We start from the raw sequence: 26280 nt of genomic DNA on the forward strand, positions 1-26280 counted from the left end.
CGTGCTGCCTAGAATGTGACCTTGGTCTTTTCAAGCTTATCTTTAGTCCATAGCACTGTGCAACTCTGCAAATCAGTCTGTAATCTCTTTAATGTCTTCCTGCACGTGCAGTTTTAAAGCTCAGCCATCAGCATATAAACCATTGTTTACTCCAAGGTCTCTGGAGATACTTGTGGCCAGTCACTTACAAGGGCTTTCACAAGGTCATGGGGGTAAATGTGAGGGGTATGTAAGTCCTGTGTAAAACAGGATGACTCCTCCACAGGTGCAGGTCTACCTGAGGAAGGTAACGAGTGGCTTTTAAGGTCTACAGAAATGAAGTAAAACAGGATTGCCTTACTTCACACGTGCGTGAACACAGCAGAGCTCACTCATACTACCCCATACCAAAGGCAAAATAAGTACATTCCACCTGCGCGCCTTGACTAAATAAACGAGTTCCTGGACTGGAATATGTGATTTATTCTATTATCTAAGATTGCTCTTGGATGTCTGGATCTGCAGCTAATGTTTTATCATATCCCTTTAGCCTTCCTTCCTTCCAGAAAGAATTGTAGGAAGGCAGTGAGCTAATGGATAGCAATCAGCATCCATCCGTGTGGACTTCACGACTTCACTAACCCCTCTCCTCCAGTACATCTAAGTGAAGCCCATGTAAACTACCAGCACTCAGGAATGTAGGAAGCCAAAGAACTGGGACAGCCCACCATAAGTCATAATAAGTCTAAGGAGTTAGCTATACACTATCTTCTATTAGTGAAACTCTTATTTGAACATTATGTCCCATAATTTTAATGGGAAAACTGGAGAAGATCCTCCCCCCACAGAAAAACTAAAATAATACACCCTGGACATTATCATTCAGCAGGCAAAAAAGGGGCTAAGATACTAACTAAAATTAAGTGCTATCTATCAAAGATTCCTTCCTTCCTTTCTTCATTCATTCATTTACTCAATATTAACAAAGCAAAAACATGCTAGACAGTATCTAGAAAATGCCAGCCAGCTCCATGTGTCCTCCCCAACCCCCCAAAAAGCCAAACATGAGAAAATGGACTCAAAGTAAAAAGCAGACTGTATTTTGACTGACATGAGTGAAAGCAGCAGATGATTCAATTACTGGAGCACACTCCCAAAGAAGACGTGGAATAGGCAACAGTGGGCAGTGCTGGGTCCTAAATAGTCTGCAAGTACCTACCTGCCCGAAAGCAGTATCCAAGACCTCGTGAGATCTCTTCCATCTATGGTTTATAATTGCATTCATGATACAAGGTCGAATACAAATTGACCTCTGCCAAATATCATCTCTAAACAATGTAAAAAGGCTACTAAAATTCCATTTACTAACAGGTCAACATGGTCAGTTGTAAAAGTGAAAATGAACACCTTGCTGCCATATACACTGTACTGGCATTTTGAGTACATTAACTCATTAAATCTCACAGTCTTATGAAACTCAGTCACAACTTTTTGAATGTAACAGATGACATCTAAACATAGTGGGTTTAATTCTAAGTTTTCATCCAGATGCTTGATACTGTTTAGTCAAAATGTATATCAACAACCTTACTAAACATGAAGTAGTATTTAATGATCAACGTGTAACTTACCCTTGCCATATCCACCAAGAAGTTCTCAAATAATTTCCAAATGTGGTTACTTGTGTAGATTTCTTTCATTTCCACTTCAGTGTCAACATAACAGTGGTTAACAAAATTCACATAAGCAATTTTAACCTGTGCAAATTTCAAATAGAAAAGAAAGTGAGTTTTTTCTTTATTCTTCATCTTCAAATATCTATTATGAATGGTTATTTGAAACTGTGTTATTTCCTATAGTAAATTATAGTATACTTTGGGTCTACCCAGAGAGCATTCCCATCTCCTTTCTTCTACTAAAACACTCCACCCCCTGATCCAGGGTAAACACATGACCTAGTATTCCATTCCCCTGGGCCCAGTGATTGGTGTGAGAATGTGAACTTCATGTAAACCAAGTCTAACATATTTCCGACACTAGGAGTCAAAAGTGCTCCCTTTCCCTCTCTCCCTCCCTCTCTTCCCTCCTCTCCCCCTCCCCTCCCCACCTCCCCTCCCCTTCTCTGTCTCTGTCATTCATTCATTCATTCATTCATTTATATTCTCTCTCTCTCTCTTTCCCCCTCTCTCATTGTCAAAATAGAACAAGGTCAACCTGGACTCCAAGACCCATCTTCTCCAGGTGTATGGAGGAAAATTATGCTCAGATAAAGAGAATGAGGCAAAAACCACAAAGGAAAAGGGAACAAGAGATAGAAGGAATTCTGACATTGTTTGAACCTCTTGAATCATGTGAACAACTATTCTTCAAATTCCCAAATACAAGAGCCAAAAAAATTCCCTTTTAAAATTTAAACTAGTTTAAATTAGGTTTCTGTCACTTGCAACCAAGAGAGATCTAATACAATGCTTCAATATGTTGACTAAATAATACTTTATTGCCATTCAAAAGCATTTAAATTACTATTTCTGAGAAGAAGCAGGCTTACAGTTTACCAAAAAAAAAAAAATTGAATTATTTTAAGATGTAGTAAAGTTCCTTTCCAGATTTAGCAAAGTTCCTCATAAAAGACTGGCATGAGCCTCACCAACATATACCATTTCTAAAGTGCATAGGGCAATAGTTTTTGTTTTTCCTTTTCTTTCCTCTTCTCTTTTCTCACCTCTTCTTTTCTTTCCTCTCTCTCTCTGTATAAGAATGTGATGAATGCTATAAATTTCCCCAGAAAAATGCACACACATAAAAAATCATGTAAACAATTTCAGAGGGTTCATAGAATCCAAGTTAGAACCATAAGGAATACAGGGTCAGCTTTCATGCCCTCAGTACTTATCTCTACCTGACTGAGGCCTGAAGCAAATCTTCAATGACAGGGTGCCTGTGTCACGGAGACATCAGAGCCATTTGGTGCATTATCATAATCATCTTGACAGCAGTTAATATGCATTCAGTGCTTGCTACATGCCAAACACCTTCAGCAGTCTGTATGTAATATCTTAATTTAATCCTCCACCAATCCTATCAAGTACATACTATAATTATTTCACTTCAAAATTGTGTAAATTGAAGATTAGAAGGTTAAGTAACCTGTTGGAATCAGTCACACAGCTAGAAAGTAATGGATCCAAGATTCTGACTCATTCTTTAATCCATTTGTTCATTCATTCAGAACATACTTATTAAATGTAGGTTCAGGTTCAGACAATATAATGGTGACTACAAACAGACCCAGGTGTTACTCTCATTTAGCTTATAATCTTGGTAAAGAATGTGAAGGCTACAGATATTTTTAACTAATAAAATTCAAATACCAAATTTCAAATTATAGACTCTTATAGACTCTACTATGGGAAGCCAGGAGGGTCTTCCTTGAAGAAGTAATGCTTGAATCAATATCTGAAGGATGAAGAGGGGTGAAGTAGGTGAATATAAGAGGTTAGAGTGGGATGTCAGAGAGAACTGCATGGCCAGAATCAGGACCTCAAATAAAGACAGAACCCACAGATTTAATCACTACACTATGCTTCCTTTCTTTGCCATCTTATTTCAAACCAATCAAGTCATGAAGTACCCTTGGTTTGAGGTATCAACAATTCTACAAAATTTCATAAAAATATACTTTCAAGTCCATCACTATGTAGGACTATTTGGAAGTAGGGAAGTTAACCTAACCTGATGCCTTTTTAAGTTACTGTGACTTAAAATGTTTGGATTTAGTGTATCACATGTTTATAAACTTTGCAACAATACACCACAACGGTAGAAAAGAAAAAAATTATTGCAATGTACATTCCTGGAAGCCTCGTTAATCTTGTTGGCAGACAACCAGTTTCTAATGAGTTTCTTCCCTGCCATCATGCCAAACAAGGAAGGAGGGTAAACGATGATGTGTGAATAAAGCAAAATGTGTGTCCATATTTCCAAGAATGCATCTATTCCATAAAGCAAAGGTAAACCTAGAGAATCTGATAGTGATCCTGCAGTACCATCCTAGCCTCTCCTATTGATGACTGTGAATTATTTATGAAGCATCTGTTTTATGCTCAGGAACATACTAGAGGTTACAAGTCAATTTTTCAGTTTGATCACAATGCCATACCTAGAAATTCCTATAGTAGCTTCTAGTAAACTAATAGCGGCTATACTTTAAAAAGGTTTATCATCTTTCATAGTTTCTTGTAGAACAAAAGAGTAAACTTTTTATGCTCTTTTAAATTTTCCTAATTGTATAGCTAACTACAATTCCTTCACTAAATATATTATCTCATTATAAATAATAGTAGGAGGACTTCTGGTACTTATTAAAAATTAATAGCAATTCTATAGCTGCTAAGCTTTTGCCAGGCTTACCTCAGGGATGCAGTCGTCATGGGTCACCACCCTCACTATGTCGTCCAGGGGCAGAAGGGAATTGCACTTGATTTCGGTGTAGACATTTTTCCCCTCTGTGCATGCTGCCAGCAACTCCACAAGGGTGATGTGGTAGGCTAAGGGGCCACTCTCATCCCCTCGGTCTCTCTCTGAACACATCATATGGAGAAGGATGGGAAACGATGCTCTATCATTGTAAAATATCAGCACATCTTCACCCCCATTTATCAACTGAAATGATAATAAGAGAGTCGACATAGCAGTCCAAATGTTCATCCTTGCAGTTATTTCCAAAGGCTTGGTCTATCTGGAAATATGTGCATCTCTTTGTAAAAACATAGATAACACTGCAAATGCAGAACTACACCAAGGCAGGATGGTAAAAAGATTCTAGGCATGTGTCAAGTGATTAGTTATGAATGTTATCAAAACCAGTCGGAGAGACATGGGAGAGGTGGATAGGGGCAAGAATTAATGACACAGATGACAGTAAATTGTTCAGTGAGTCACCCACTGAAATTAAACCTGCAAAATACTCCAATGAAGTTACTTTCTTCTACTTCAAATGGTAGACTCCATTGCCAAGCATGAGAAATCTCGTAAGTATAATTTTACTATAGAATAAAATACCCCCATCTCCTTCAATAGTGACAGAATAAGTAAGCAAGTACACTGAACCAAATGCAACTCTACGAGAATTTGGAGATTTCACGTGTCATGGATATTGGTAGAGAATGGAGGTAAAAGCAGAGATGGGAGAAATAAAGAGAAAAAGACAACTTTTAAAAGAGAGAGACAAAGAATGAATATGTAGGGGCTTGTAGGACATAAATTTTCCTCCCTGTTTCGTTTATACAACTTCAGTGGAGAATTCCAGCAGGTGGTAATTTTATTGCTCTATCACCATAATGTCTTGTCTGTTTTGGGGGGAAGCTGTATTATTATTTTATTGAGGAATCCACTTTGACTGTCATGAAGCCCAGGCTGAGTTAACAGTGATGAGTTCTGGAGGTAACTACACCCCACTCCAGACTTCATAATCACTGTCTTCTCTCTCTACCTCAACTGAAAACCCAGACCCAGGAGGTCTCAATCCCTGCCCTCCAATTCCTGGAAGATGCCAAGGCCAACTATGTAAGAGGTTTTGACAGAGAAGACTTTTGTCTTCCCAGAAGACAAACCCTCTACTTTGCTTTATGAGGCAGATAGCAACCCCAAACCACAGACAGGTCAGGACCTGCGCAGGCCTCAATTCTTATTGTCTATTACAGTACCAATTTTCTAACCCCAATGTGAAATATTTTGGTGGAGAACACAGATTATGTAATTTTTTTCTCTATTTTATTTGAATTGATCAAATATTTAAATTGATGACAATTAATTGGCTTACACAGAAAGTTTTGTTGAAAGTGAATGTATATGGGTCAAAAATTTATATATTAACATAATATTATAAATACTTCTTTACACATAGAAATGCTTCACCTAATAAATGCCATAGGACTGGCTTAACTATTTGCTGCTTTCCCATTTTAAGTCTTTCCATGATGATTTTCCAAAATAAAGTTAATTCTCACATTTCTAGGCAATGAAGGGCTAATGTTAATGTAAATACAGATAAGAGGTAAATTTTACAAGTTTAAAATCCTCCTTAAATGTTAATAACAATAATTTATGTTTAAAATTCAAGGCTTCAAGCTGAATTAACTTTAAGATTTCTACGGGGCAAGAGGGACTCATTGTACCAATACAGAAACTACTCCCACTCTCAAATTTAAGGTACATAATTATGAAAATCCCCCCAAATCAATATAATCTATTATATAACTTGTTTGTAGCCATGTTTGAAAGCTGCCTAATCCATACAGGCCTTTAGAGAACCATCAGGTCACAGAGCAATGATTTACCCAAACAGGCTCAAATTATTCTCCAAAGTATCACTTGGTTCCTAGTGAGTAACTCATTCATTGTATAAATCTTGCTCAAGGACAAACATCATATTGAAAAGGGCAAAATAAATGAAGTACTTCATCCATTTGCTTTTCTTAAATTTTTAACTTACTCTAAATAGCTAAGTTTCCCTATATAATGAATCACTGATGGATAATTTCTATTCATTAGTTTCATTCCCTTCAAAGCCCCCTGTAAATAGTAGCAAAGAACACCTATTCTATGTTTCAGGAACCGAGTAATAAGGGCACTCGAAAAGCAGAGTTTAATCCATTTTTGTTACAGATTGAAACTTAAAAATATAAAATTTAATCACTTTCATTCTAAATAACCTATAACGTTTCATAGGATCTTACCCATTATTTAAAATACACAAATTCATTAAGAATCAGAAAGAAAAATAAACTCCTAGAAAATGATAACATCAACTTATGATACGTTACTTCCCTAGGTCTAAGCAAAATACATTTGTGCTTAAGTAGTCGTACTTAATTTATTTTCCAAACCTATGTTGCTGGGGGATTGTTTTTCACTCTAAAATAACAGAAAACCTATATTTGAGCATATTGTTTATGTGAAGCTGATAAAATGCAAACTGAGAACATACCTCGGTCATCACCATATCCTGGCATTTCTTCACATATTTACCATCTGCTTTGACAATCGTCTGCAGAAACCTCAGGTACTCCACGTGGCGGCCGTGCGTCTCAATGCAGTGCACGAAGTGCTGGATAACCCTCTCGCTAATTTCATTGCACAGATGGTAATTGTTCATGAAGATGTGCCGCATGGTTTCTGCTTCAAGGAGCTACACACAGAGGAATGTGCCCTTGTAACTCTGACAAGATCAATTTTCTATTCTAGTACTGTAGAATAGAATAGACCAATTGCACAGCTTGTGATCAGTTTCCTATTTTACGCAAAACTGTAGTGAGTTTTCTGTGCAAGTCTTCTACAAAGTGCATTGAGATTATTCAGCATTTAAAAAAAAAAAACTGAGCTCACAAAGGAATTTAGTTGGAAAACGGAGCCCATTATAAAGGTCAACAAGTTGGCAACAGTATTCTTGAGATTAATTTAATTATGTATTATTCAAAAGTAGCTGTTCCTTAGTATTCGCCAACACGTGTTTTACAGAGCAGAGTTAACTCCACCTTTGAGTTTTCCAGATTTAACTTACTCATGGCATCACAGAGTTAGTCTTTGTCCTACCACATCTTTTTCCTAACATTAAACTATGTACATATAAATGAAGTTGTCATCTGCAGGTAAGATCTGTGTAATTTTTCACGTTTCTTTAAATGTTTCCTTAATGGAAATAAAAGATATTCACTTTTAGGAGGAGAACCCCCTACAAGGAAAAAAATGTGGTGATGAAGATGAATAAAATTCCATCCATCAATGTTGCTAAAACGAATGAGATGGACACTTTACTATAAATATTAGAAGCCACTCAAATACTTACACCAGGGGTTAAGAACAAATTCAGATGTTTATGGAGGAGAACTTGATTCTGTGGATTTCCCCGACAGAAATTCTGCAGGAATGTATGGGCCAGATTCATTACTTCATTCATCTTTTCATCATTCTGGAAGTTAAAGAGTAGCACGTGATACAGAGAAACACACCAGAGCAAAAATATTATCAAAGAATATATTTTTTCGCACATGCATTTTTTCCTCCATGCCACTATTTTATGCTCCCCTTTCTGCGTCTACACCTCTCCCGGTTACCCCGCCCCATCCACCCTCCCCATTTTGTAGATGTCTCTCCCCTTCTCTTAATTCTCCTCCTATCTGTTCTGCTCCACTCTTTCCTCCTCCTTTTTGTTTCACGGCCCATCTCTCATTCTCCCCAACTTTCCTGCTTGTCCACTACAATTTCCCATCTCCATACAAAGCTGCCTCTTCTCCCCTGCCTCTGTCCCCACACCCCCGCCGTCCCCCCTCCCTCTCTCTCTGGCCCCCTCATTCTCCTGGGTTCTGCTCCCTTCTGGTCTGCACCCTCCAATCCCTCTCTTTCCTCCCCTCTCTTGGATTTCCCATCTTTCCCAGTGTTTCCATGTACCTGGATCTTCCTGTTCCTTTTGTTTTCTGTTTCTCCTCCTTCCCCACCATCTCTATCCCCCTCTTTCTCCAACTCCTCCCTTTCTACTTTTCCAGGAGGCATCTATCCCTCCTCCTCTGGCCCCTTGTGCTCCTTCTCTCCTGCTCTCACTCCCTTGTCCTCCTGCTTTGCCCCCACTCTTTCTTCTCTCTACTCACTTGCCCTCTTTTCCCCACTCTGTAACTTTCTCTCTGTATATATAGTTCTGACTTTACCTCTAGTCTCTCCTCTCCCCTCTTTGTGCACCCTCCTTTGGTGACTTACTTTGTCTGTTTTTTCCATCTCATTCTTTTCCTTTTTCTCTTCGCTTTCTGACCTCCTCTTTTCCCCTCTCTCTTTGTCCCCCTCTTTCTTAACACACACACTCTTAAGTTGTTTCCTTATTCACTGTCATTTTCCAAAGTCCTACAATAAGGTACTTCATTGCTAATAAGAATCTCAATAAGAAACTTAAGTCTCAAAACTCACAAAGAATGCAAAGTTCTCTTTTTAAAAGTGGTCTTTTAACAATATCACTGAAACAACCTAAAATTTTTCTGGGTAGGTCATGTGGTCAGTGTCAGATATACAAAATGGACTCATGTTTTGAGTAATAGTTTATATTCAATGAATTTAATGTTTTCTTTTTTCCTAACCTGAGAGTCTATATTTTATGCCATCTATTAACTAAGTAAACTGCCTCGGATCATTAATAGACTCACTTCCTCACATTGAAAATAGGGATGAACTAACCAGACTAATAAATATGTCCAGAAAACTCCATTCCTATCTTGAAAATAGGAAGTTTTTATTTCAAAATCTACTAACATTTTCCTTTATGTGTGTAATCCAGGGATAGTGAAAAGACATCAAAGGAACTTTAGCTGCAGGAACACCCAATTCCCACAGAAAAGCCAGCCACACAGAAGGACATCAGGGCCAGTTCTACTGGAATTGGTGTTTCTTTGAAACTGTCATCTTATGCTTTTGTTTGTTTGTTTCTGAACAATCTAGTTATCAAAACTGAGCAAACCCCAATGGCATTTTTCCCAGAAATAATTCTAACATTTATATGGAACCACAAAAGACCCTGAATAGCCAAAATAATCTTGAGAAAGAAGAGCAAAGCTGGAGATATGCTCCCTGATATCAAACTATACTACAAAGCTACAGTGATCAAAACAGTATGATACCTGCACAAAAACAGACACATATATCAACAGAACAGAACAGAGAGCCCAGAGATAAACCCAAGAGCTACGGTCAATTAACCAAGGAATGAGCTCTGAGAGAGAGGATGCCACATTGTATGTGATTTTCAGTGATGTGTAGAAAAATTCTTCAACCTTTTATTCAAGCTTTAGGTGATGCAAGTAAAAATCACTTGATTTAGACATTCTGGGCTGGTGAAGAGTGGTGGAAATGCATCAGGAAGGAATGACAAAGGAGGCAAGAATACACAATGGGGAAAAGGCAGCTTCCTCAATAAACAGTGTTGGGAAAACTGGACAGCTCCATGCAAAAGAATCAAACTGGACTACTTTCTCATACCGTATACAAAAATAGACTTAAAGTGGATTAAGGACTTAAATCTAAGACCTGAAACCATAAAACTCTTAGAAGAAAATATGAGAAGTACACTTTTTGACATCGGTCTCAGCAATACTTTTTGGATATGTCTCCTCAGGCAAGGGAAACAAAAGCAAAAATAAACAAATGGGACCTAATCAAACTAGAAAGTTCTTGCACAGCAAAGGAAACTATCAACAAAATGAAAAGGCAACCTACTGAATGGAGAAGACATTTGCAAATGACATATCCAATAAGGGATTAATATACAAAATATACCAAAAAACTCATACAACTCAACATCAAAAAAACAAACAACCTGATTTAAAAAATGGGCATAGGAACTGAATAGACATTTTTTCAAAGAAGACATACAGATGGCCAACAGACACATGAAAAGATGCTCAACATCACTAATCATCAAGGAAGTGCAAATCAAAACCACAGTGAGATATCACCTCACACCTGTCAGAAAGGCTATTATCAAAAACAAATAACAAGTGTTGGTGAGAATGTGGAGAAAGGGGAACCTGTATGCACTGTTGGTGGAAATGTAAATTGGTGTAGCCACTACAGAAGACAGTATATAACGTTTCCTCAAAAATTAAAAATAGAACTATCATATGATCCAGCAATTCCACTTCGAGTACTTTTCTGAAGAAAACAAAAACACTAATTCAAAAAGATATATGCACCCATATGTTCACTACAGCATTATTTACAATAGTCAAGATACAGAAGCAAACTAAGTGTCCACTGACAGATGAATGGAATAAGAAGAAGTGATATACATATACAATGGAATAATACTCAGCCATAAAGGAATGGAATCTTTCCATTTGTGACAACATGGATGGACCTAGAGGGCATTATGCTAAGTGAAATAAATCAGACAGAGACAAATACTGTATGATTTCACTTACATGTGGAATCTAAAAGAGAAAACAAATGACAAACATAACAAAACAGAAACAGACTCATAGATACAGAGAACAAACTAGTGGTTGCTGGCATTGGGGGGAATGAGTGAACTAGGTGGGGGAGATTAAGAGGTACAAACTTTCAGTTATAAAATAAACAAGTCATAGGGATGTAATATACAGCATAGGGAATATAGTCAATAGTATTGTAATAACTTTGTATGGTCACATCATTTTGTGATGTATAGACATATCAAATCACTCTGTTGTACACCGGAAACTAATATAATATTGTAAGTGAATTATACTTCAATAAAAATGTGATTAATAATAAAACAGCAAACCCAAAAACACAAAGTAGTAGTAAAATACTCAACACTACAGTTATACTAAACAGTAGAAAAAGGGACTTGATCACATGTCCAATGCCCATGTTACAATATCAAAGATATAATAATTTGGAAAATAAATACCTTTTTTAAGGTTTAATACCTTTTCCTGCTTTTCAATAATTCTTTTATTGCATTATCTAACCTAGTTTGAATTATACCACCTTATAAATTTACATATTAAAATGTAACTAAGTCAGACAGGGGGCAATCCAGTATGAGAAGTGAAAAGTCCAAGTGGGGAGGGTGTCCACAGAGAGGGGCCTGGCATAGCACATTGGTGCCCCAAGAGAGATGAAGAGGGCATCCACCCTTGTGGAGGGGTCAGAGCCTGCGTGAGGTACAGAGGGCATTCATAAGGAGGAATGGGCAGCAGTGGTGATGGAAGATGAGATGGAGTAAGAGAATAACTATATTCACACACACATATATTCTCTAGATTTGTCTACTTAAAGGGCCTGGAGAGGCAAACCTCCACAGCAATAAGTACATTTAGTTCTCAGAATTTTTCTCCCAAATACCATTCTCCCCCAAATGGAACTGGGGCTTCTTGAATAAACGGCTAATTCCAGAGGTGGAACAAGAAAAATGCAAGGAAGCCTGGAATATTTTAATGTGCAAAAAAGCAAGGAACTACTCGAAGAATGATGGGACCATGTTAGAGGACAGGGCAGCTGGCCTGAAGGGGCTCCATTGGCCAAATCTGGGACAATCAAAATAAACAGTGCTAGAAACCTAATATAACCTATTGAATAAGAGCATCTGTAAGTCCATACTGATAAAAATAAATAAATGAATAAATTGAAAGTTTGATAAAAAAATGGAATGTTTACTTAGTTTCAAAGAACCACGCCACAAAATATTTGTTACAAAGGGAAACTGAGTACTTCACTGATAATCCTGGCAGACACCACCTTAATCAAGTGACCCAAGTAAACATCACCGGTCATGGGGCAAATCAAAATCTCATGCTGCCTGATAGGAAGTGGTGGAAAAAACTTAGTGTTACTTCTGTTACGTTCCTGCCAAAGATGCATAACTGAATCGAATCACGAGGAAACATCAAGTGACCCAAATTAAGGGACAGTCTTCAAAATAGCTGGTCTGTCTTCAAAAGTGTCAATGTCAAAGAGTTCCAGCATGAGGACATTTAAATGCACATGACACCAAACAGCTCCTGTTTCTGAAGTGTATCTTTTTATCAAACAGGACATGATTGAGATGATGGGAGAAATGTGAATGGCATGTGAGGATTAGGTAGCAGTAGAGTGGGATGCTCTTTCCTGATCTGGAAGGTTGTTACTTGGTTATACTTGTAGGGAATATACACTAAAGGGCTCAGGGGTGGTAGGGCATCAGGTTGGCAACTTACCTGCAAATAGTTCAAGGAAAAAAATTCTTTGTAACTTTGCTATATTGAAATTGTATCAAAATTTAAAAAGGAAAACAGTACCTAAGAACTTACCTTTTCATAGGGTATCTGCAGCAGGTCTAACACCACTGAATGGGCTCCCATATTTTTCAGTAATCGTTGATGTTGATTCCGACACTTTTTATTCTGTACACAGAGTTTACTTAGCCTAATCAAAATCTTTTCAAAGAAGAAGAAAAGCATTAAATATAACATATACAATATTAAATATAATAAATGAACAAAACTTCTTTGCCATGCCAGTATAAACTCATATAGAAATATTTCACATCTGCTGACCTCCTTTACAATCCGGTAGTTGTTGCTCTTATTGCTGTCAATCTGAGGTTTCTTTGTTCCATCTTGCACTGGACTTAAAATGTTTGAGTCCTAAAATAAACACAAAGATGTATGTTATGCCCTATATATCTCCGTAATAAATTTATTTCTTTTGTAATAAATAAGAAATACTTCTTGTAATTATTTTGTGATGAATTTATTATTCAACTTAAATGTTTCCTTGGTATTTTTTATCCCATAAAAAGCTCCTTGGCTTAAATGAGTCATGCAAATGACCACATCCCAACAACAACCAATTATAAGATCTATGGCATTACTAATAATTAATGAGTTAAGTTTAAAAGGAAAGGGTATTACAGGTAACATTATCAGTCTATTTCCTTATGCTAAATGTATCAGACATATCATGATTTTATATTGCCTATAGGAAAAGGAATAGTAAAAATAAAGGGCATAGGAGGCATAATTTAATTATCAGGGATGAACTTCAGGGAAAAAAAAAAGACTGAAGGAGCATATCATAACATGATATGTTAAAACACTTCAGAGATGGGAGAAAAAAACACCTTAACCCAAGAATTCTCTGACAGGTTACCATGACATCCTTAAGAGTCATGACTGGGGGCCAACCAACCATGTACAGAATCATGAAAATGAAAAAAAAATTTCTTTATTTAAAAATAATATTTTAAATTACTAAATTAATAAAGCTTATTAAGAGGACTTGAAACACCAAAAGCATTTCATTATAACAACCATTATCTGTAGCAGTACAATAAAAAAGCAAATACAGGGAGTTACATATTTTAAATATCAACTATTGGAGTCACCATATGAAAATAAGACATCACTTACAATTTAATACCTGAACATTTATTAAGACTTAATACATTCCTGGTACTAGGCAATGGTGAATAGATATAAAAGAAATAGAAGATATGGTCCTTCCCACAAGAAAATTACAGTTTACCTAAGAAAACAGGGAGAAATATGAAAATAAAGATTTGAACTGAGCAGAATTCACTATTCAAAGAGAGAGACAGAGGCTAGTTATAGCTTTAGACAGCTTTATGAAGGAGGGGAAATTTAAGCTAAGGTCTTGAAAGATGAAAACTACTTAGTTAAGTATGAGAGAGGTGTGGAAGGGCAGGGGGGCACTTGTTAGGCAAAGAAGTCACCTTAGCCAAAGGCACTGTAGAAACAAAAGCACAACAGTGTGTAGAAAATGACAAGAACTGACAAAGCATGTTGCAAAAGTGGACAATTAGATGGAGTGGGGCCTGACCACCTCCCTGATTTACAACAGGTACAAGATTGCACTTGGGACGAATGTCAAGTTCAACGTGGGTTAAAAAACACCCAGAAGTCCTGACTACATTGAAGGTGTTGGACTCACAGTTAAAGGGGACTCCAATCTAAGCTCAGGAAAAAGTAAAAAATATATGAAGCAAATTGATAAATTTTATTTGTCCCTGTTCTTCCTACTGTGTGCCATGAAAAATCACAAAATTAATGCAAACCAAGAAAGAAAAATATATATATATTTTCCTTGCTAGTCAAAGAATTCTGATGGAAGGCTTCAAGCAGGCGAGTGACTTGGTCCATGCGGTGCCATCATCACTGCTCAGTAAGCTCCGTGTTCCTCTTTGACTTCTCTCCAGGCAAATATTGTCCAAGACAGAGGCTCCCAATCTGAACTCCATTTAGCAAGTAACTCTCCTCCCATTTTACTGAGCATAAAGAAATTCCCCTACATGACATTGCCTCTTCTCCATCTGAAAATGTCCAGTATCATCTACAAAACCGTCTACCTTCCCTGCTATGTCTCAGAGAAAAAGAACTTTTGAAGCATGGATTTTTAAATTCCATCTCCCCCTGCCTCTTCTCTCTGCTTCATCTCCATTTCTTGTGCATGAACAGTTTCTACCCTCTACTGATTCTTTCTGAACTCTCTGAAAATATGGCCAAGTTGAGGCCAACCAAGCACTTTCTGTGATACCGCCCATTCTGGGAAGTAGTCTTGCATCTCAGATTACTACCCCCACTAAATTCCTCAAAAGAATAATCTACTGTATTAAAATTCTTTTATGTGTCAATGACTCAATTACTAAAACTGTCTTTAGCATCTGATTCTATGGCTCACTACCATTTCCTTTAAATCTCACTTTGTTTTACTATGACAGGATACTCTCCAAGATTTTCTGACCACCTTATCTTTTTCACTCAATGGAACTGGAACTGCAAAAAGTAAAGAATAAAAACACTGCAAGTATTCAAACTGTTACTGTTTCCTTCCAGGGTTGTGTCATCTATGCTAATAAATCCTAGGAAAGAAATGAAAGCAATCCAATCTCCACCCCAGGTAAATAAAAGAGAAAAAAGAATGGGAGATATTGTCTACAAGACAATAAACACTAAGTGAATCTGAAAAAGTTGTAGAAGAAAATGTAAAACTATATATGTAAGTGAAACCAGTGTAGAAGAGGGAAGGGGCCCAAGTGGCTCATGTAAATATAAACTGTTTAGATGGAACAGGCTGGAGGTCAGAGCATGAGACAAACAGCGTTTCTATTTGATAGCAAAAATAATTTATTGATGAGAAATAGAAATTGCAAAGCTAGAAATATAATTAAATTTCCTTTTTCTGATCACAAAGGTGAAGGCTGAATTTAAAAAGGCCATATTCATTTTTTTTCTGGAAGAGAAGAAATATTAAAGAAAACCAAGTTTGTATTCCAAGCCAGGATTAAGATGTTACCGAGTCTAAAGACTGACAAAGCTCCTAAGGTGGAAAGGAGATCTTTCTGACATATGTCAACTTAAAAAAAATCAGTCAGAAATACAGGCAAAGCTTTGGCAGATATATTTAAGTCTATTTTTCAAACAATGGCCTGCAAAAAAAGCAACTGTCTTGTTTTAAGAAAAGTAATCTCAGGGAAGATGTACTACATTACAAAAAGTTATCTTCTCTAGTTCTGCCCAAGGGAGGATATAGACAATGCTAAACTTTTTAAGTATGGGAATGATGAAGAAAAATTATTTTAATTTAAAATTGCCAGCAGTCAACAAAAGGAGGCAATGCTGGAGAATTCAATAAATGGCCCCCTTTAATTTCAGAAAATAATTCAATGTAATTAAACCGAACAAAAATATTAACCCACAGAACATCTGGAAGATCCCAAAACAGCGATTGGGGGAATTTAAGAAATATGTAAACTATATAACTACAGTGAGGTTTTGTTTTCTTATGGTGATGCCAAAATTCTCTAAGTAAAGGTGTTCTGAGAGTTCTCCTCCAGAAAGGGAAGAAATTAATTATATTTTTTATATCCTATGCAAATTTGGCCCTACATCAGTGTCCACATCTACAAAGCCCTGGCTTTATCCTAACAACAAAATATTAGTTATGTGTAAAATGTAGAATTATAATTCATGCAGAGTCCCAGAGCTGAGTAGGCTCAGGAAAAAAAAAAAAATGTGTAACACTGAGAACAATGCCATGCTTATAGTAAATATCCATATTATCCTTTTGACAGCAGTGATGAAGAAAAAATATGGAACTCCAAAAATACTTGCACTTTACTGTAATTGCTTCCTATCATCTGGAAGAACTTGAATTTATTTCCTCTAGTGGAATATGGGAACCACTCACTTAGTTAAGTGATTTTATTGAGGTGGCTAGATTTTTAATTGCAGAGTATATACTGTAACATAAAGCAATACATTCAGAAACAACATAGCAAGGACAGTCTAGAAGGGTCTAGAAATTAAGGGAAGAGTCTAGAAATTAGATAGTCAGCATGGATCTAGACAGACTCAGAGTGAATACCTAAACAAATAGTGGTTCTGAACACAGCGTTGCTCTCAAATTTATTTTGCATCAGGCATGGAAACGCCTTTTAGATCAATAGCAAAAATGATATAAGAAAATAATTTTGTATGAACCATATGGTGAACTAAACATGGACACAAATTAATGAGGATCTGGTTCCTTAACTTAAACAAGGGCAATCTTTTTTTTTAAAAAAAGAACTTTCCAAATCCTACAATGTAGAACTTCCTGCATCTACTACAGCTGTGATTAAAATAGCTCAGTGAATATTTACAATAGCCAGGACATGGAACCAACCTAAACGTCCATTGACAGATGAATGGATGAAGATGTGGCACATATATACAATATACAATGGAATATTACTCAGCCATAAAAAGAAACGAAATTGAGTTATTTGTAGTGAGGTGGATGGACCTAGAGTCTGTCATACAGAGTGAAGTAAGTCAAAGAGAAAAACAAATACCGTATGCTAACATATACATATGGAATCTAAAAAAAAAAAAAATGGTACTGATGAACCTAGTTGCAGGGCAGGAATAAAGAGGCAGACATAGAAAATGGTCTTGAGGACATGGGGTGGGAGGGCGAAGCTGGGGTGAAGTGAGAGTAGCATGGACATATATACAGTACCAAATGGAAAATAGTTGGCTGGTGGGAAGCAGCAGCATAGCACAGGGAGATTGGCTCGGTACTTTGCGATGACGTAGAGGGGTGGGATAGGGAGGACGGGAGGGAGGCTCAAGAGGGAGGGGATATGGGGACATGCGTATGCATATGGCTGATTCGCTTTGTTGTACAACAGAAACTAACACAGTATGTGAAGCAATTATATTCCAATAAAGATCTATTAAAAAAAAAATAGCTCAGTGCATGTCTTCTCTTTGTCCCCATCCCAGTGAAGTGACGGGTGTCCTTCCTCAGCAATGTCATCAAGTCAGCAAGACTGTCTCTTCCTGTATCCACTATTTAACTGAATCAGTGGCATCATTTACCAATCACCCTCCTCCCAACTTCAGATGTCAAATGCCATCCTTTTCCCTTCCCACCTCCCTCCGAAACACACACAAAAAATCTAATACTCAGTCTTTTATACTTGACGGACCAACCATATGATAATTTAGTTGAAGCTCTTCCTAGTAAATAGCACCTCCTTCAGAGAACTGAATGATAGCCTCACTGTGGGAGAATGAGGTACTTTCTCTCCCTCCCACCTAAGACTAACATCATACACCACCCATTCGGGATGATATCCAGGGGGATGCAGGAACCCTAACATCAGCCTAGATCTACTTATCTGACCTTGCCTGTAAAGCTAATTCAGACCATCATGGGGTCATGGTCGTTTCTGCTTTCCTGGCTGGCACCTAAGGCTGCTTGAAGACTTGGTCCAAGATCCACAGTGCAGGGAAGAGGCTGTGTCCACCAACACTGGCCGATAACGTCCCTCCAGATTTCCCTCAACCTAGGCACAAATCCCTGCCCTTCTAGAGGGTAAATGCATATTCTTAGTCTTACTCCAAACCTTTGTCCTTTCCTTCCCTTTGTCCTAAGACAAATACAAACATGGCATTTTCAGATTCGTTTGATGCCATTTTAATGAGTATTTGATGATGTTTAATCAGATGTCCTAGAAAATACCCCAAATCTCTTTGACTATCTATATCTCTGATAAATACGTAACCAAAAAAGGATGTACCACTGGAGTGCATTCTCTTTGCTTAAAGACATATTCCAGAAAAAAGGGAATGTACTGATGATAGGTATGTTTGATGTAAACTAATAGCTGCTTTCATAGGAGCACAACAGAAACCCACTATAGCACAGCAATGTACAGTACTTTTCCTATAATACTTTCTATAATACTTTATTTATAATATTATATATATATATATATATAATATTATATAATACTTTTTAAATATGCTCCTCACCAGTATTATATGAAATTAGAAAGGATAGACAACCTTTTAGTCAGCAGGGTGATAAAGACTAACAAAGCACTGTGCAGGAAATGAAAACAGTGATATAAATAGAGCCCTTACAGACTATGTCTGGTACCTGATGTTATGTGAAGAAAGCATTCTTAGTCACAGTCACCTCAGAGCACAGCCCAATGTGACTGTGAGAGGGGGCTGTATGTACAGAAGGTGAGGAGAAGAAATCAGCACCCTCTCTTCGACTCCCTCTTCAGCAAGCAATCATTAAGGAAACGCTGCTGCCTGGCCCAATGACACAGGTGGTTCTGATTTGAATGAATCAACTTCTATAATTTCCTTGCAAGCCACTCGTTGAGGAAAAAAACATATAGGAAGTTAGAATCCACGCTGCCAACTTATATGAACTTGAGAACAAATGGCAAAGTGAAAAAATGAATAAAATAGTAACTGTCCTCTATAACATGAAAGGAAATAATAAGTTTATGCTAAAACGGCATTAATTTTAAATGTAGGCCAGAAGACAAGAGGGAAAAAGATTCTTATCCTGGAAGTAATTGGAAGAAACAAACTCAGGAGATACAAGCATTACATTTAAGAATTTGCATTACAACCAAATAGAATGAGAATGTGTATAAGTAGCATTTGGCTCAAAGCCAAAAATTAGTTTTCAGATGCACGTCTTGTGAAAGGACTTTAAGTGACACTCATGTGTAGCAATCACCCTCAGTAACATCAGCTCAGACATAAAGGACAGAGATATGTAATGTGATATAAACAAGTAAAATAAATATACAAGGAGGTTGAGGGCAAAACCAGAAAGTGGAGACAAGAAAACAAATTCCATAAAAGGAAAATTCAGGAAAGCACTCTCCCAAATGAATGGATAAAAGTTCTCCATGCAGTTGTCACAGGGTCCCTCATTGGTCAGATCCTGTAGGAATATTGTGTCTGAAACTCATGTAGTCTTTCTGAACCAAGCAGTGAAGGTTAGACATTCTATCAGTTACTTTTGCCAAGAGTCAGTTAGTCAATCACAAGTTTTGCTGAAGAAACCAAGTCTATATAGAACTATTTCCCTGCTGTGCAGAATCAAAGTACTAACACTTGGGAAAGCACCATTTTCTTTCAAGATATCTTTCTAGATGGATCAGCCTCCTTGCCTGTTTGCTTCATCAAAGAAAAAAGATCAGAAGTGGCTGGCAAAGAATGGAAACCGAGTTTTGCTTTTAAAGAGTAATGAGATGTGGAGCTAAGAGAAAAACCATCAGACAGGGAAGGGGTGCTGAGAGAGAAGCAGAGAAGAAGCAAAAGAGGGAAGGAAAGGGGGAGGGAGGGAAGGAAGGAAGGAATTCATTCTCTCAGTAAGATAAATCAGCAATCTAAAATTCAAATACCTGTGAGGAAAGTTAATGCTAAGAAAGACAACAACAAAAAAATCAATAATGAGATTATATCATTCCCAGTGAAATGCAATCAAATAATCTGAAAGGACTTTGAAATATAAGTACGTTTAAAATAATCATAGAGATAAAGTGAGGAATAACGTCTCTCACCCCAGGTGGACCCCTCTGTGGTTACCGCAGCTCGGGATGACCCCATGGCATCACTCGGCAGGGATAAGGGAGAGCTCTACTGGGAAAGGGGGAACTACAAGCCAAGGGCCAGCAGAGAAGAGAAGAGAAGGAGTGTGCACCCCAGCCTTCCACCACCCCCCAGAGAGGTACGGCTGCTCTGCTGGACACCAGTCTGGGTCTACACTTCTGAGTAACCACCCCTGTCCCTACCTCGTAGCAACTTCTCACAGGGCAAGTTTGAGAGTAACGGGTCAATGGACGTACACAAAACGTCTTAGGCACCAGGCAGTCTGGATTCAGGTGCCTGTTGGTAGGGATTGACCAGGTACACGAGCTATGAGGCCCACAGAAATGAGAATGCTCCTGCTGAGGGGCAGAAGCCTTAGGTCCCATGAGAAGCCAAATTAGTGCACAGCCTCTTAGGAGAGAAGACGCTGCCCTGCCCCTCACATCACCCCCACCCCACCCTGCAAACAGACAGCCAGTTTGTTGCCCAGGCAACCCAGAGTGAGCCCCCAGGGGCACTTCCCAGTTAATTCTGCCCCATACATCACACACCCGTTAAAAGAATAAAAAGTTATGAAGTGAAAACAGGCAGATATGAATCTAGAATGCATAGATATGAAAAAGAATCAATCAGAAACCCCGAAAAGGAAAAAACAGTCCTTGAAGTAAAAACTAGATAGATGGTTTAAACATCAGACGTCAGTGAAGACTGTAAGTTTTTTTTTTTAAGTATTTTAATTAATTAATTAATTTATTTATTTATATTTTTGGCTGTGTTGGGTCTTCGTTTCTGTGCGAGGGCTTCCTCTAGTTGCGGCGAGCGGGGGCCACTCTTCATCGCGGTGCGCGGGCCTCTCAGTATCGCGGCCTCTCTTGTTGCGGAGCACAAGCTCCAGACGCGCACGCTCAGTAGTTGTGGCTCACGGGCCCAGTTGCTCCACGGCATGTGGGATCTTCCCAGGCCAGGGCTCGAACCCGTGTCCCCTGCATTGGCAGGCAGATTCTCAACCACTGCGCCACCAGGGAAGCCCTGTAAGTTTTTTTAAAAGGAGCAGGCAACCACATATAGGTAGGTAGCTAGATGCAGAGACAAATAAATATAGATATACAGACACAGAAGCACAATCAGTGTGAAGAAAAATTAACAACCACCAAAATATTTAACACGAGTGGGAACTCTGTGTCCTGTGATGCCCACGTGGCCTGCTTCTCAACTCTGAAGAGGTGAATGAGCACAGAGGGCAATCCTGACTTAACCCACTCGGATATGGTTTCCTGAGTTAATCCCTCCCCTTCCTATATTTAGAAGTCAACACAACATATTTGAATGTGAGGCGCTAGTAACACTACTGAGACAGTCAACTTGTTACACCCCAGCCATCAAGCTTTCAGCAGCAATGGTATAATCTTTTAATGTCGTGGAAGGCAAGTTAATAAAGGGAAACCCTGTAAGATATACTAGGTAATAAAGTTCATAGGTACTAGGGACGCAATGGGCTTACTAGAAGACCAAATCCACCCCAACCTCCCCCTGCTTATACGAGATCAACTTCCATTAATGGGATAATTTTGGCTTCTGCTGAGATTTGTTAGTGTTAGTAAATGGATTATCAATTCACATCTATTGCCCCAAGCACACAGAGTTTACCACTGAGGGAAAAAACCACTTTTATGTTATGGGAAACATGTCTGATTACTAAAATGAAGACTTACTTTAATGCTATTTGCTCTTCTGATATCTAAGCAGGCACAAAGACCATTATGAGCTGTTTTAAAACAATGCCAATCATCCTGTGTTTAGAGCCTTTGTAAAGATTTACTAAACAACAAAGGATTATTATCTGATTGGCCTGCCAGAGTACATGCTGCCTGCTACTGGCTGTTTCCATTGATAGTGTGATATATTTCATCCTGTTTACAATAAACTGTCACTATCTCTGGCAGTTGGTTCATTGTATCATGTAGATTATTTGGCTGTGTACAAGTTAGTAACTTTGTAGTTTCTCACTTTTTCTCCTTATGTTAATCTATTATACATGTACCGGTTTCCTGGCTTCTCAATGCACCTACTTGTATACGTTTCTCCTGCTGCTTCCCTAGTTCATGCTTACCTAACCTCACACCTGAATTTGGGCAAGAGGCTCTTAATTGGGCCCCTCCTTTAGTCTCTTGTGCTGAACCATCAAATCTTCAAAGGCTCCCAATTTCCCAGCCACTTCAAATACCAATCACTTATACCTGTTGAATTTCTGCTTCTCTCGTGACTATTCTTGAATCACTAACTAACGAAATCCTCCCAATCTTTCAAAACACTGAAGCCTTCTCCAAGTAGTCAGGCCCGCACTGACCTCTCCCTTTTCTGTGCTACAACAGTTCAATATTCACTCATACATTTGTCATGCTGGTTTATGTGTGTTAATCTGTGTGTTCGTTCTTTGAGGACAAGAGCCATAGCTCAAATATTAGATTTGATTCTAGATATCAAACTTTCAGAAGGGAAATGAGAAATTCAGGTGTGTACAAAGGTAAGGAAGCATGATGGTGAAGGGATGAAATTGTACTTTAAGCAGAATATTCAAAAGAAGGGTTGTTCTCTGGAGAAAAATGACAGCAAATCAAGTAGAGTAGGTTCAGATATAGTCCACATTGCCTCAATACTAACATCAGTAAACAGACATTACAAGGATAAATATATGAGCTCAAAATAGTTTTCTACTTTTAAGAACTGTCAAAAATAGAAAATGTTGAAGTAGAAGTGCAGAGGAACCCCTCTGACTACACAACATTCAGAAGTGATAGATAAAATATTTAAACTATCTCTTTTTAGTAAAAAGAAGGAAGCAAATGGAGGCCAGAAACCAGAAAAATACATGAAATTTCCAAGCAGTAATCAAGCATGGACTCATTTGTTGGCCCTGAGGGCATCAGCCCAAGCTGATAACCAACAACTGAGTTTTAACTTGTCTCACACACACACAACAGAAAAGAAGCAAAGCCTGAATCCCAAGGAAGATGGAAGGTCTGACCAGAAACCTGCCTCAGGACCAGGAATACCTAAAGGAGACACCCACAGTGACGAGCCAGGGAAAAACGTGGCCCATAGAAGAACAAAGGGGTACCTGTCTTGGCTTGGCTTGGTTAAAGCCAAAAAAGGGAGAAAACTCTCTTGAGCTCCTATATACAAAGACAAGCCCACTTTCACTCAAGATTTGGGGATAGAATTCCCACTAATAAAAGGGCTCCAGAAGTTCCAAGCCAAAAACTTTGTCTAACATGTTTACAAAATGTCGTATCTCAAAGTGTCTCTATGAGGCAAATGAAATCTTCTCTGGATTAAACACAAACTTCAGAAGAATTCACATATTCCAAAGAATTTAAGTCCATAATACATTTTTTTAATTACTAACTATCTAAGTAAACACATTCCCAAGGACTTCTGCAAGAATAGCACACTTAAAACTGCAAATGGCCTTCCTATTTGAAAACCACTAGATCCTAGATACAGAACCTATTTTAAGTACATTTCTGGGCTCACTGGAAATGAAGGACAACTCTGAAAGACCCCACCCACCATCTACAATGGAAAAAAAGTAACCTGAAACCAGATCAGAGTTCCAAGCTTCAGGGCAACATGGTAAGTTTCCCTGAAGGCAAATGCCAGTAGTACTAGGTCTGCAACCCAGAAAGACAAGCCAGCTCTAAGCAAGTGTCAAGTCTGGGGAGCTAAAGCCGAGACTCCTGCCTTTAGACCCGTGTGTGGGAAGGGAGCAATGTGGTCTCAGGCTCACAGCGCCCCCTGGCCATAGGCCAAGGTAATCACAAATACTCTAAGGAGGAAAACATACCGTCTTTCAACCCCCAAAGCCTAAATCCTAAAGATATGAGCTCAAAAAAAAAAAAAAACCTACACCCGAATGTTTACAGCAGCTTTACTCATAATGGCCCCAAACTGGAAACAATCAAGAGGTCTTTCAATAGGTGAATTAGGAGAAACAAACTGTAGTACATCCAGACAATGGAGTATTATTTAGCGATAAAAAGAAATGTGCTAGTGATTTACAAAAGGACATAGAAAAACCTCAAATGCATATTGCTAAATGAAAGAAGCCAGTCTGAGAAAGCTATATACGGTACGATTCTACCTATATTCTGGAGAAGGCAAAACTATACATAAGACAGTAAAAAGATCAGGGGTTCCTCAGGGGTTCCCAGGGGCTCAGGGATTCACAAGAGAGGCACAAATAGGTGGAGCAGAGAGGAATTTTAGGGCAATGAAACTATTCTATATGATACTGTACATAGCATTACACATTTGTCAAAACCCACAGAATCATACAACACAAACAGCAAAACCTAAAGTAAATTATGAACTTCAGTTAATAATAATGTATCAATACTGGCTCATCAATTGCAACAAATGTACCACATTAATTAATGTAAGATGTTAATAATAGAAAACTGAAGGGAGGGGAGGAGAGGATATAAGGGCATTGTACTTTCTGTGCAATTTTTCTCTAAACCTAAAACTGCTCTAAAAACAAAGTCTATTAATAAAAGATATGAGCTCATAATCAAAGATGACCAAATATATAATGAAATATGGAATTAGTATTACATACAGGCTATAAAATAGCCATATGGAATCACAAAAATTAGCAAGCAACAAAAGATGATCAAAAATGACCAAGAAGATTTATTTAGTCAAATTGCAGGTGTGAAAAAGTATAATGGCTGAAATTAAAAGTCAAGAGGTAAAGTGAACTGCAAATAAGACATGCCTGAAGAGCGACTCAGACGACTCTAAGAAATTATTCAAATTCAGCATAAAGTCACAGGTATGGAAAATATAAAAAGGAAACTAATAGATATGGAGGCAATAATAAGGTTTAACAAACATTTAGTCAGTTTTAAAATCAGAATTAAAGCACCACTATTCAACACACAGCAAACTTCTCAACAGTAGCAACGGCAGCCAGAAACATGGAAAAATATCATCAGAAGTGGGAGAAAATAACTCTCAACTGATAAAAGGTTTTTGTTTCCAGTTAAAAATAATTTTAAATTTATAGGCAGCTAATAAAAAAGCCTTAAAACATATAGAGATTAATAGAACTATAGGGGAAACTGATAAACCTACCATTATAGTGGGAAATGTCAACAAATCTCTCTCAATTTTTGATACATCAAGAAAACAAAAATATTTGTGATTAGATAGATGATTTAAATACAATAAACTAGATTTACTAATCACATATAAGGAACCCTACATGCATTCACATTCTTCTTGAGCCCACAATAAATATTTCTAAAACCTGAAGATATAATAGAACAAAAATTAAGTCTCAATAAATTTTGGATAACTGATATCATCATAACCACATTCTCTTGCTACAAGTTAATTAAGAATTCAATAACCAAAAAAAGGGCAAATTTTGAGAATGCATTTGGAAATTTAAAAACTCATTTCCAAGAAACTATACTGGACCAAAGAAGAAATCATAATGAAATTATTTAAATATCTAATATTGAACAACAATAAAAATACCATTTGTCAAAATCCGTGGGATGCAGCTCCTTAGAAGGAAATTATATCATTAAATTTTTTAAAAGTCTGAAAAGTACGTCAACATAAAAGGCTATAGTACAGTAGGATAAATATAATGAAATAGCAAACAAACCCAGGAGCTCAACAAAGCCAAAAATAGATTTGTTAAACGGATGAATAAAGTATATCCAGCTCTGGCGAGATTGTATCTGACATTATGCATTTGTCAAAATCCATAGACTTGTACAACACAAAGTGTGAAATCTAAAGGGAAAAAGAAGAAGAGAATGAAAAAGGGGTATGAGCTACAGATATAGCAGATATTTTAAAAGATAATGAGGGACTTCCC

General features: G+C 37.7%; 1 protein-coding gene across 3 annotated transcripts in view; it reads right to left on the reverse strand.

The window, feature by feature from the left end:
• ITPR2 (inositol 1,4,5-trisphosphate receptor type 2) overlaps window positions 1-26280 on the reverse strand; it is a 524960-nt gene that overhangs the window by 271802 nt on the left and 226878 nt on the right. For all 3 annotated transcript variants that reach the window (XM_036864824.1, XM_036864825.1, XM_036864826.1), the window contains exons 27-32: window positions 13035-13124; window positions 12789-12914; window positions 7826-7948; window positions 6968-7168; window positions 4390-4641; window positions 1611-1736 (exon numbers count right to left, since the gene is read on the reverse strand). In XM_036864824.1, coding sequence (XP_036720719.1) covers window positions 1611-1736; window positions 4390-4641; window positions 6968-7168; window positions 7826-7948; window positions 12789-12914; window positions 13035-13124 — 918 coding nt within the window. The remainder of the gene's footprint in view (window positions 1-1610; window positions 1737-4389; window positions 4642-6967; window positions 7169-7825; window positions 7949-12788; window positions 12915-13034; window positions 13125-26280) is intronic.

This window comes from Balaenoptera musculus, chromosome 10 (assembly GCF_009873245.2).
Source record: "Balaenoptera musculus isolate JJ_BM4_2016_0621 chromosome 10, mBalMus1.pri.v3, whole genome shotgun sequence".
Lineage (NCBI taxonomy): Eukaryota > Metazoa > Chordata > Mammalia > Artiodactyla > Balaenopteridae > Balaenoptera > Balaenoptera musculus.